This window comes from Chaetura pelagica, unplaced genomic scaffold, assembly GCF_000747805.2.
Source record: "Chaetura pelagica isolate M959 unplaced genomic scaffold, ChaPel_1.0 scaffold485, whole genome shotgun sequence".
In the NCBI taxonomy this organism is placed as follows: domain Eukaryota; kingdom Metazoa; phylum Chordata; class Aves; order Apodiformes; family Apodidae; genus Chaetura; species Chaetura pelagica.
Window position 1 is genome coordinate 501995 of NW_009953315.1, and position 13176 is coordinate 515170.

Sequence of the window (13176 nt, forward strand, 5' to 3'; positions counted from 1 at the left end):
GTGTGCGTATGAAAGAGGGGGTGACCAGCAGCTCTCTCCATCCCACTGACTCAGCAGCTGTCATTAAATGCTTGCAAGCTCTCCCGGTCTCCTGGCTTTGGCTGACAGGCTCTTGGCAGGCCAGGGCTGAGGCAGCTGCTGCTCCCATCTCTTCCTGTCACTGGCCTCACCAGGGCGCTTTCAGCTCTTCCAGTCTGCTGCTGCCTGAGTCATGGCTCTCAAGTGGAAGGCAGCCAAGGTGCTCTCCTCAGTAGTTTTACAATTTAAGTGCTTTTCTGCCCAAATAGATGATTCCTAAGACTCCTGCTTTTGCAGACGTCGTAGCTGCCCTTCTGCCATAAGGAGGGAATTGCATGGCTGTAGATCGTATACAAGGAGGACATCATCCCTCAGTCTTTGCCTGTTAAGATGCAGGCTGGATTTTCTGAAAGGTCCCTGTGCTCAGCACTTACCTGCCAGCACACCATGTGCAGTATGACTGTGAAGGGATGCTCAAGCTGCTTCAGATTGCTGGGGAGCCTCTGCCATGCATTAAAAAATGAGGCTAACTTCAATTTTACTGCAGAGGATGCAGAGTCTGGGTAAGGAAACTCCCCCCGCCCCCCCTCCCCTGTCCTGCCTTCTTGGCAGAGTTCCAGTAGGTGGGGTAACAGATGTGGGTCTGCTGATTTGGAACAAATATGACTGGAGCTACCAAGTCAGAATTTAGATAATGTGCCACAGGTTGGATAGGAAAGAGGCCATTTCTCTAGGGGATTTCTCTCCCACTTGCTGGTGGGAGAGAATGCAGGTATAGCCTCTCCCATATTTCATTACAATTCCTCAGGGAATGGAACATGGCAAAGTTCCCGCTTGTATAAAAGGAAAGCAACAGGGAACAATTACTATATTGCATGTTAAGGAAGTTGCATCATTGCCTCTATTTTATTAATGAATAGAGCTAGTATAGCTGAGACTTCATAGGACTGGGGTCACAACACCATCTTTAACTTCTCCTGCAACATACCAGTCAGCTTCCAAAGCTGGGGCTGTATTCCAATGGCTAAGTCAGCTTTTAAAATCTAAGGTTAACATCTAGATTTGTTTTGATTTTCTGTGCCTGGAGCAGCTCACTGAGAATTTCAAGAGAAGTTATTTTAGGGGAGCCATGCTAGATTTGATGTGAAACAGCAGGCTAGAAGTGAAGTAGTACACAAAACAAGATCAGAAAAGGGGCTGAAGTTCTGACTGTGTACTATTAGCTTGTGAAACTAACTATTGTTATAAATATGAAACTTTAACTCAGATGTACTAAATTAAAACATTATTCCTATTCCACGGAGGATAAAGGAAGAATAAGGATATAGAATGTTTTGTAATGATAAAAATAACTATTAAGAATAAACACTTTGCCTGAATTAGGTGAATAAAGCATTTTTACTGAAGAAAAATATATGTATGAAAAACTGTGAGAAGTCTGTAGCATATGAGTAAGATCCTTCAAAGCACAGCTGAGACTGAAATATCTTCTTTGAAAGAAGAAACACAAGTGCACACACTGCTTATTCACAGAACGTTTACATCTTCAGTTTTACAAAATAGCCACATCTTCTAAAATGCTCCTCTGAAATGTCTGATTAAAAAACAATGAACCATAGTATCCCATCAGCAGCAGTTTCATATCTATAAATCCAATTGAAATCTAGTTGTAACAGGAGTGTGAGACAATAAAGAAAAGCATAAGAGCGGTAAGAGGAGCTTCTAGTTGACAATGGATACAATGTATATTTAAAAATATCAAAATGAAGATAAAAGTTTTAAATTAAATTAAACAGTTCTGTAAATGAGTAACAAACACATCTAAGATAGCACACGTGTGCTCTTCTGTCCAGTTGCCTCCTGGAAGGAACGGAGTGACTCGAGACTGCAATTTACAGGATTTTCTGTAGGATGGAGTTGGCAACTTCCAGGGATTCATCTTTCACCAAGACAATATCATAAGAGTCCATATATTTTTCCAAAAGCTCATCTACCTAATTGCACAGAGGATAAAGAGAAAGACCCACTTAGTTTTAGAATGAATTACTGATAGACTTTTTGTTATGACTTATTGTTATTATTTTATTATTATTTATTATTTGTTATGACTATATTATTAGACTTATTGCTCAGTCTTTCTACTAAATTCAGGGAACGAGCCATGCAAGTATGTATTGCTCCTGTAAGTGAATTCCGTAGGATTACAGAGTAGAAGTAGCCTGACTTAACTGTGCATTCCAGGATATAATAACTCACATTTATTCCAGGATCTCATACATAAAGATACTGAAAGAAAAACTACTTCCTCAGTTTCCTGAAATGCTGAGAGAAATAGAAACCTGAAGTTTTCTCTCTCCTGAACACAAACAGATGTGCACTGTACTTCAGCAAACAGTCAGCTCTGTGTCACCTCAAAAAAAAAAAAAAAAAAGGAAAAAAAAAGAAACACTGCCTAAATATCTTACTTGGAACATGATAATTTTTCTCAATTATCAACCAGTATTGAAAGGAGGGAGAGGAATCACAAGAGTTTAAGAGAGTTAATTTCTCTAGCCTCTAAATAGTTCAGTACAAAAAAACCAAAGCAACTTATGTGTGTGTTTTTGTAGCTCATGATTTAGAAAAAACCTCAAGGAAGAAACTAATGAAAAATGTTTGAAATCTCCAAACAAACAGGGGCCAAACACCTGCTTTGATATCTGAAGGTTATTATAATGAACCTATGTCTAATTGATGGTATTTCACTCAAAGTCCAAAAGGTTATAAGACTACTTACTTTATCATTGAGATAGCCAATCTTGAGAATGTGTTCAACATTTGCTACTCCATCTGCCATACTTAAGTCTCCTTGGGAATCACCCAGCAGTATGATATTACTGTTGTCTTTCAGTTGTTTGAAGTACTCTGTATTCTTCAAGGCACCATCATGTTTGTTGTAAACATGAATCAATTCTCCTTTAAATCCTTTTAATAGTCCCTATTAAAAAAACACACTGAAGTTATTTCTAGTATCATATAGACCAGATAGAATCTAGAATGAAATATGTGATGTCACTCTTGAACTAACACTGAACTATGTAATCTCTGATGATAAACAAGACAAATTACTGTTAAATAATGTAATGACTGTAATAAGATTGTTAAGACTAGACAGGCAGCAATTGTCTCTACTTGGAGGAGGAGCAGTACCACTGTACTGGGCTGACTGACTGTGAGGCTGTCATTAAGGAAAAGGTATCTTAGTTACAACACACTGGTTTGAACTGTTATCCTTTGCTTGTTTTTTGCCCAGAGAAGTGCTGACTAAGGAATTCTAATGGCTACATTAGATGCATTAAAATGTTAATCTTGTATTATATATTAACAGCTACTAAATACCACAAAATGTTCAATAAGAATGCTCTTTCATACATACATTTTCATCAAAATCCATGAAATTGGAAACCACTTTGACATTAGAATGGTAGACCCCAGCCTGGTGGATAACTTCCTCAAGAATGTCACCAATCCCAGCAGAAAATATGAATACAGGAATATTATGCTCACTGAGCTTATCAAAGAAGTTCTCATATCCTTCTCTGTAACACAGGATATAAACAGAAATCAAATATCAAGTAAAGAAAGCCAAGGAAAGTCAGGGTTTTGAGAAGACATTTGCATAATCTTTGGAAAAGAAAATTAATTTTGCCTGAGTGTTTCACTACATTTCCTTTGCCTCACCTTTTCAGATTAGCAAGAACCATCAACATGAGGCATGTAGATCTGGCAAGAAACTCTTGCATCAAGCTACTTGATCTGTTTAATTCAGCTCCCCCATCTAATATTGTTTTAAAGACTTAAAAACAGTTCCCCCTTCCCCGACATCCCAGGAAAAGCAAGCAACTAGAACTCTCTCTAGCTATTATCAGGCTGTACATTTCCTTTCAGTCTTCCTTGCTTAAATATTTGACTTTCTGTAGGATTATTACTGTATAAAAAATTGTTTTGTTTTGAAATTCTGAAAACACTTATTGTGTTTTTACACAGGAACAAGATAATGTTATCTCTATACACTTTCTCCATACAGATGTTGATAGGTAGAATTTTACATTAAGAAAATAATTATGAGGAAATTTTTGAGGGGAATTTTAGCTTGTGAATGAAGATTCAATCCATATGGACTTAGGCTTTCAACTAGGCTGAGATGGTGTGCTTGTCTGTTTTGTAAAAGACAAGTATTTAGTCAGTGTGATAAACACTGGCACAAATTATGTCTTGTTTCAGTAATCTAAAATATAGAGACAATTTTGCAGAACTCTGAAAGAGATGGGAGCCATAGCACATTAAGTGTTAAGTGTTTAGCTAAAAATACAAATAAAGTGGGGGTATGAAGAGCTCAGTGTGTTCCAAGATTATGGTGTCACTTTCTCAGGAATGTGTGTGTTTGTTTGGTTTTCTCCTGAAAACAAACAGTAAGAATCTACAGAACATGCTCTGAAACAGTATTGTTCAAATCCCAAGGAACTTACTTCAGCATAACATCAGATTCCCTCACTATTTCAGCAAACTTATCCTTTTGTAAGCCTTGTTCAATGAGTAGTGCATGAGATTTATTGTACCTAGAATATAAAAAAATGGGTGGAAATTGACTTGTAAAGATTCACCTTTCATTAAATCTCGTGATGAAAAGCATCCTGTATGGTTAATTCTTGCTCATTCAAGTTGATAGCAAAACAAAAACAGTTGTTGCACAAGAATATAAGAAATAATTTAGTTAATGTGTTAGCTGAAAACAAACTGCTGTCATTATTTTGCTTTAAAAAACTTAATCTAATGTGAGTACAATTTGAAAATGGGAGGTATCTCTTACCATTCTACCATATATGGATATTTTTCTTCAATAGTAAGAGCTGGATCAATTTCAATAGCATAATAGGTTTCTTTCAGCTGCAGTAACTGAAGGGTAAAAAACCAACAGATGTTTAATGTCTTTTTATAAAATAATACTTGGTATTTAATATAACCAATCAAAATAACTTGCTTTATTTTGGTCACATTATTTAGACAGAATGGAATCTGAAATGCTGTTTCAACTAAGAGTTATCTTGTAAATATATCTAAGAAGAAAATGTGAGTACTGTTAAATTAAACTACATGCTGCTATCAAGTATTCCAGTATTTCTGTTGATGTCTATTAGTGACTGGATGCCTTACAGTCAGTGAGAAAGCTCAGAGAGCTTTAAAGATTTGAATGCATTGTTTGTTTCCTTGTGGTGTGTGATTCAATGCACAGTACAGCCAGGTTGTTGTCTGAACAACAAGCCAACAGCTAGTAGGTTTTCTGATTACCTTTTTCCGACATTCCTCTGTGATGAGCTTTGAGTTATCAATGATGTCTGGAAGGGGTGTAAAAAAAAAAAAGTGTTAAACAAGATGTTATATTTCTTTTACTTTGCTATGTGACACTGGCATAGAAGACAATGCTGCATGGCAGCCACTCTGTTTTGTCAGAGCTTTTCTTACCAGCAACCAGTAAGAGGCACATTATTCTTCAGAAGCATGAGCATCCTTCCTCTCACCTCTAAATTAAAAGGTTAATTACAACCCTCTTGTTTGTTTCTTGAGATTAACTCTTTCTGAAATCACCATGAGGCATCCTGTATGTTTTAGGATCCCCACTTCATTATTAAATTATTTTTTTTTCAATTGTTCTAAAAGGCTACAGGATAAAAACGTCAAGAATAAGGAGTTTACCATCCATGTTTTGCAGGCGTCAGGACTACTATGAGCTCTTAAAAATAAGATAGCCTAGCATATCTAGCCAGTAACCTTTACATATAAAACAGATAAGACACTCACTATAATACTTTTTCATTATGATGTACAGGTTAGGTAACGAGGCAATATAAAATCTCATATATTAGTGAGTAAGTTGAAGAGAAAATATAAATCTAGTAAAAACCACAAGGAGTGAACAAACCAATACATATATTAAAAAAAAAATGTACTCACTATGACAAGTTGGACATCTTTTTCCATTGTAGGAAAATCTACTTAATGTCATATCAAAATCTGTAATAATCTATTTAAAGAAAGAAAAAGCAAAACTCTCTTACAACATGGACAAAATAAAAGAAAGGCTAGAAATTTGGAAAGATCAGCAATAGTTGCAATTGGGTAGCATGTGTCACAGAAATTGAACCATTGTAATGTAAACCAGAATATCCCATAAGAATAACTTTGTTTGAAAAAACTGTTTTTCTAATTCCTTTGGTCAGAATAATTTCTGAAATCATTAAGCTTATATCATTTAGTTAACTACTGTCTGGCTGAATTACAGCTGAATCAACAAGGGTTATTAGAAGAGTTAACAGATGTCTAAGCTTTGGAGATTACTTAAAGGCTGACTTCTGTTATAACTATTCTTGGAATTTTTGGCACAGAGCGACAATCACATGATTGCTTTCATTCTCAACTGTTTACACCTTTTATTATCTTTACCTGAAGTTTGGCAGCTCCACCTTTGATGAGGCCACAAATAATCTCCTCTACTCTTCCTGGGTCCTTAATATGGACGGTCTTCTTCTGAAATTCGGGCATCTATGAAGAGTAAGAACAAAGACAGAAATATACATACAGAGGAAAACTTACCAGGTAATACCTGCTGTCCATCAGATTGGAAGCTCTGTATCTATGCATCATTTCATGTGACATCAAGCTCTGGCCAGGACAAGAAGGCAAGTATAGAGTGAGAAGAAACAGAATAATACTCTGGATGTACTAACTGATGACTGCATCAAGTTCTGTTTGCTTTCAATATCTGTTTTCATTCTCTTTCCTAATATCAAATTATTCAATAAGCTGACACTCATACAAGATATAACTGTATTTGTAGCAAATAAGGGAGATATAGACAAACAGGACATACGGGATCACTCTGGTTCAAATATGCCACGGTTAACATGCCCTTAAAGTTTCAACATAGATACAGAAGACAGGCTGTTATTAGACACCCATTGTTTTCTTGAAAAGGCTGAACATGCCAATCAAGTATTCCAGTACAAGGCCATACAGCAATCCCTGCTTCCTAGGCAGTCCATCACATCGTTTTCCATTAGCTGTTTTTAACACTTTTGAAATAACCCATGCTATCACACCACGTGAATTAAGAATATTTATTGAATATTATCATAGAATACCAGGTAGAAAGGGAACTTAAGGATCAATTATGATAGGTGCTGATTTGGTAAAAAAGAAAAAACAAACCAAAACAAAAATCCACAAAATTACCAGCCCCCCAAATAACACCCCCCCACCTTTGCTTACTCCGGAAGTTTCTCTTCAACCTTGCAGAAATGGCAAAATTGACTTATTGACAGAAATCTCCAAATTTGGTATGTATTTCCTTCCTTTATAATCATATATGGACTCTTTCTAAAGCAGAGGTATCAGATACTTGCAGTCTGTCTGCAAGGGCATTTATGAGTAGTAAATTTTTGTTTTTGTCTCCTAGCACTTCACAGATGATGAAGTGCTAGGAATTACATTTCTCACATTCTGATCATTCAGTTTTCCTTCTCTTATACCTAGCATGTAACCTTTGCTGCAATAAGCTAATTAAAAGGGGAAAAAACATTTAAAAAACCTATCAGCATCTACTTCCAGGCACATTTCTGGAACAAGAGTTGTCATACCACCAATTGTTAATAAGTCACACAATATTCTTTCTTCCTGTTCTTGATGCTACCAAGCCTTTTGTTTATTAGTAACAACCAACTCACAGTCAGATTGCAATTAGGTTATCAACTGAAAAAGTAGTAATTTAAAGTCTTGCAAATGTGCTTTTGTTATGAGAAAGACCCTTGTGCATCATGGATAAGAAAGAGCTGGAGGTTCTGGCTCTAGTCCACTCTGCCTTCAGGTAGGAGCAAACTATTACAGCTACATCATTCTCAGCAGATACCTGTCTAACCCATTCTTCAAAGCCTCCATGCACATTTTCCTCAACTTTGTATTTTAGTATTCAGCTCTTTTTATGTTCAGAAAAGTTTGCTTAATACCTACTTAACCTTCCTTATGGTAATCTTAGGTCATTCAACTTGGAGGAAAGTCGTCCTTTCCACAGGTGCTCACTGGTTATTTTTCCCTTCTTTGTGAACCAAAAAACTCCAGTTTCTTCAATCTTCTTTTGCAGAGCACAATTTTTTAAACCTCTGACAATTCTTTGATGTCCTGGCCCATCTGTTTGAACCCCATTGGTCTAGAAACACAGCATCCCTAACTGGGTATAACCTTTGTGTTCTGAAAAGGTCTCAACTGAAGACCTGCTTTGGCCTATATATTCAGATAAAATCTTTGCATATACATCTGAATATACTTACTATGTTTGCAGCAATACGGTGATAATTATTCAAATTCAGTAGGTAATGACCAGATATTCTTCAAAATTAATCGTAGGCAGAAACAGCTGGTTGCACGAAATGCTAATTTTACATCTAGTCTTGCTGGATTGTATCTTGCCTTCCATGTCAGTGCTCCTATTTTTCAATATAACAAATAACTCTAATTTGTAGTATGCTTACTGCTACTTTCTGGCTAATATCCTCAAAGACATTAATGAAAACAGAACACAGAAATTTTTCTAAATTCTTCATAACAGGCAATTTACTACTTCTTTGCTTTATAAGCCTCATAAAGAAACAAACTGGATTAATTTAATTTAGTTTGGAAGATTTAAGGTTTTCCTTTGCCATTCCATAGCAAAGACATTTTCTGTAAAACTTGTACCTCCTAAACCAAGATTGGTTTTCTTTATGTGGCTGCAGTGCCTTGCTATTTTTATTAGCACAGCAAATTAAAAAAATGTACATTAGGATTGGCTTCCAACTATATCAGCTACATCCAGAACTAGGAATCATTGAGAAAGCTACTAATTCCTAAAAAATGCCCATTAAAGCATTCCCTAGTCTTCTGAGAAATACATCTACAAAGCATTTATAGATATTTATTCACAATTACCAGCAGAATTATATGTCAACTGACCTAGCTTCACAAAATAAACATTAATATTCTGCAACTGTTTAAAGATTTTTTTATAGTATTTCTTCTATATGTTTTACAGTGCTGTTAAACAAAAAGTAACCTTATCACTTGTTTGGGGTTATACAGTATTTTTTCTCAATAATGAAAAAGCTATTGGACTGTTTCATATTTTTTTTACTGTAAAGTGACTACTCTAATGCCTTCCAATTACAGAAGGCAAATTATATATGTACTTTAAGACCTGGAAGGCAAAAATTAAGCAAAATCTAAATGTGCTTTTGTAAGAACTAGTTAAAACATTTAGTTTACTTATATACTAAGCAAAAGACTTCCTAGTATAACTGATTTAAATAGAACAGATGTTGGGGGGTATGGAGAGATGAGAGGGTGAGAATGTATGAGGAAAGCTGGATTGCCTACTACTGTTTTATTTCAGACTGAGGTCTTTCGTAAGTTTCTGAAACAACCTAAGGAAAAACCTTAGTAAACACTTCAGTAGGTGATGTTAAACAAGACATTGCTTAAGATTCTAAGTATGATGAAAGCTTCCTGCTTTGATGTTGTAAACCGATACTCCTGCTCAAGATCAGTTTTTAAGGTTAATTTATTTCTAATACATCTTTCATTTTGACAGAAGAATTGAACTAAGTTGAAGACTGTTTTGAGGGAAAAAAGTCTCTTCTGCAGCCAGTGTAACTCAGATGATTTCAGTCTTGCAGGCATTTTCATAGGCAAAAACAAGTATTCATTATGGATATGGCATATGATAAAGCCTCAGACAAAGACAGTTAGTTGAAATAGCCACTCTCCCCATCATTAGTTCCTTGTGTTCATATTTGCAACTGAACATTAAGTAGCAATTATTTTATTGAGGCTTTATCATTATTAGAAGTAAGCAAAACTGTCTAACAAGCAGTCACCAGTTTTCTGGCAAGCTGTCTCCTTCAATGTCTTAAACTTCTGCCCGGTCTAGCTGTTGGGTTTTTGTTGCGTATTTGCCATTCTTCATAGTTCAAAGACACAAGCAGATTCAAGTTGGAAAGAACTGATGAGACATACGAGAGAACAAAGAGTGAAGAAAGCTAATAAGGAAAGTTCAGACAATTTGATAAAATTTGTCTTTCTATTAATTGTTTAAGAAAGCTCTAGGAGTGAACTCAGTATACACAAAAGGCCCAAAATAAAAATCTCCACAGCACCTAAATAAAGGCAAGAAGGCCTTTCAAAGCAAGGATCTTCTACATGCAGGACTAAAACTATATAAACACAGGAAAAGGAATTAATATATCATCATGACATCTGAAAGTACATAATAAGACTTACACTCCCTATTTATTCTGTCATTTTATAAAAGTGTGAGAAGAGCTTTCCTTTCTTATCAAGGACATGTATATGATACTGAAGTAGCTCAGCAACCGGTATCTCTTAAAACACATGTTAAAAGATAACAACTCCCAAAGGTAATTAGTGGTTGGCATATACACTGCCCATAAATATATTTAATGCCTAGTCTCTGATGTTTTTAAGGAGCCTTCCAAAGAGAAGCAAGGAGAAAAAACCCTGAAAAATATTATTTTAAAGGTTGAGCTTAATTTTATTTATGAAGAAGAAAAAAAGATCTGCTTGTTTGTGATAGCAGGTAAGTGGAAATAAGAATGTAAGAAATTCTTGTGTAGCTAACAATGGTATAGTCATACCTTGATGAATGAACAGTAACGGTTTCACGCAGGTTTGGAAATCCCCCAGTCCTACAAACCACAGAATGGGTCATTTACAACAAGGACAGTTCTGAAAATTACAAGTCTATTTAGTACATGAGACATATCTGTGCAGCTGGGTTAAATAAAGATGAAAAGTATTTACTCTAAAGACCATGCTGAATTCCAGTTTTGAAACAGTGTTTCTTATATACAGTGGGATAGCAAGAGTGCCAAGAGAGCTGCTTTTATGCTGTATCTGGGTGTTGCTTATATATATTGTTTTCTCAGTATTTCAGACAGTGTATTTCTAAGTGCATGTTGTGTCAGGTGGATTATTAAACAAGAGTTGGTTAAACACAGCTGCTATAGTAGGTACTTCCAATCAGGAATCCTAGGGAATTAATAACTGATTGTGTGTACAAAGTGTAATGTTACACTCTGGAGTTAAGACTATGCTGAACTTTAGAATCTACTGGGTTCTGGAGGTAGAACAGTTACTTCCTTACCCAGTAAAACAATTTAAATCCCTATAATTTAAAAAACAGAAGATGATGTCCAATCAAAAGAAGTGTTGCCAACAAGGCCTGGGAGGTGATTCTACTTCTCTGCTCTGGTCAGACCCCACCTGGAATACTGTGTACAGTTCTGGTGTCCTCAGCACAAGAAAGATACAAGCCTGTTGGAAAGGGTCCAGAGAAAGGCCACCAAGATGATCAAGCCCTGGAGCACCTCTGCTATGAAGACAGGCTGAGAAAGTTGGGGCTGTTCAGCCTAGAGAAGAGAAGGCTCTGGGGAGACCTTATAGCCTTCCAGTACTTGAAAGGGGCCTACAGGAAAGCTGGGGAGGGGCTTTTCATCAGAGAAGATAGTGATAGGACAAGGGGTAATGGTTTTAAACTGAGAGAGGGGAGATTTAGGCTAGATATTAGGAAGAAATTCTTCACTATGAGGGTGGTGAGGAACTGGAATGGGTTGCCTAGGGAGGTTGTTGATGCCCCATCCCTGGAGGTTTTTAAGGCCAGGTTGGATGAGGTTTTGTGCAACCTGATCTAGTGGTAGGGTTTCCTGCTTATGGCAGGGGGTTGGAACTTGATGACCTTTATGGTTCCTTCCAACCTTATTGATTCTATGATTCTGTGAATAGTAGAGTAACTAATAAAAAAGGACAACTGTGGGACCTTCTGTTGCTTTCACTATTTGTAATTTTAAGTTGGGACGGATGAGCTGATAAATAACTTGCTACCTTAACTACATAGAGATATTGCTTATTTAACAATCAAATCTAGATACACAGCCTGAAATATTACTAGTAATAACTGAAATATAAGAGGTTATAATCATAAGTCTGCTAAGTCTGCCCCCTTCCTGGAAGCGTTCAAGGCCATGCTGAATGGGGCTTTAAGCAACCTGGTCTAGTGGGAGGTGTCTCTGCCCATGCAGGTGGTTGGAACTAGATGATTTTTAAGGTCCCTTCCAACCCAAATTGCTCTATGATTCTGTGATTCTAAGTAATACTTTGATCAAGGACACAAAAAATGGGGTGATGTAGTTTTATGCTGATACTCTGTAAGCCTACACTACTTGGCAAATTCAAAGTTTTTTTACTTTCCAAAGACTGATCTAGTATGAGTGCCTCCCAAAAATCACTGATGAGAAAAAACCCTGCATTATGGGCAGAAAAGATTTTTGGGAAACTTTTCCATCATTCCCATTGATTGATAGAGTACTTTGTGAGGTGTCAGCAATTCCGAATAGTAATATGGACTGTTCTTGCATTTACAAATTCATTAAAAATATTCCACAAAATTTCAGATTACCACAATGTCGTGAAGGGCCTAAGACAACAGCTAAGAACTAGCTATTGACAATATGTGAGTTTCTATTATCACAGATTTTTTTTCTTTCTACTTCATTGGTAAAACTGCCTTAGACTAGACTAACCTATTAACTTGTCATACAGGCCACGCAGATGGGTGGGCTGGCAAGGAAAGGCAACTCTTCATGTTATTTCGGAAGACTAGCTATCACATATACTTACTTATGGATGTCTACCAAAAAAGGCAGGGCATGGGATCACTGATAGCTGTAAAATTTGATACTACTCTGGCAAGCTACAGAAAACTGGTTTCAGTAGAGAAAGTAAGTCTGGTGACATTATAAAGAAAAAGGGGCACATTCCTTAATTTACACTTATGCCTTATTTTTCACTTTTTTTTCTTGTTCATATTATTACAGAAAAGTTTATTTCACCTACTTATTCTAGAAAACAAAGCTTATAAAAAAACTTCTGAAAAGCATGCAAGATTCCTCATGCAACTTCTGCTATTTGCAATGTATGAGTTGCAAGAAGCAGGGGAACAGTAAAAAAACCCCAAAGAACAGGAATGTGCCCATAGCTTTCTTCCATCTATATATGCTCATATATAGCTACCTGTGC

General features: G+C 36.3%; 1 protein-coding gene across 1 annotated transcript; it reads right to left on the reverse strand.

Annotated features, from left to right (window-relative positions):
- Window positions 1–1400: 1400 nt before the first annotated feature.
- Window positions 1401–6597, reverse strand: NT5C3A (5'-nucleotidase, cytosolic IIIA). The gene is made up of 8 exons (XM_009998091.1): window positions 6499–6597; window positions 6010–6079; window positions 5347–5393; window positions 4868–4953; window positions 4527–4616; window positions 3434–3596; window positions 2795–2995; window positions 1401–2012 (listed from the first exon to the last, which is right to left on the reverse strand). Exons 1-8 carry the CDS (start codon window positions 6595–6597, stop codon window positions 1911–1913), a joined length of 858 nt encoding a protein of 285 aa, XP_009996393.1. The 3' UTR covers window positions 1401–1910.
- Window positions 6598–13176: the final 6579 nt, after the last annotated feature.

What these genes read in the sequence shown, in the direction of transcription:
- NT5C3A (XM_009998091.1), bottom strand. Translation starts at nt 6,597, where the DNA reads ATGCCCGAATTTCAGAAGAAGACCGTCCATATTAAGGACCCAGGAAGA. An exon ending in TATCCATATATGGTAGAATG is followed by an intron (nt 4,617 to 4,867) that starts GTAAGAGATACC and finishes TTTATATTCTAG; the next exon opens with GTACAATAAATCTCATGCAC. An exon ending in TTGGCTATCTCAATGATAAA is followed by an intron (nt 2,013 to 2,794) that starts GTAAGTAGTCTT and finishes CTGTGCAATTAG; the next exon opens with GTAGATGAGCTTTTGGAAAA.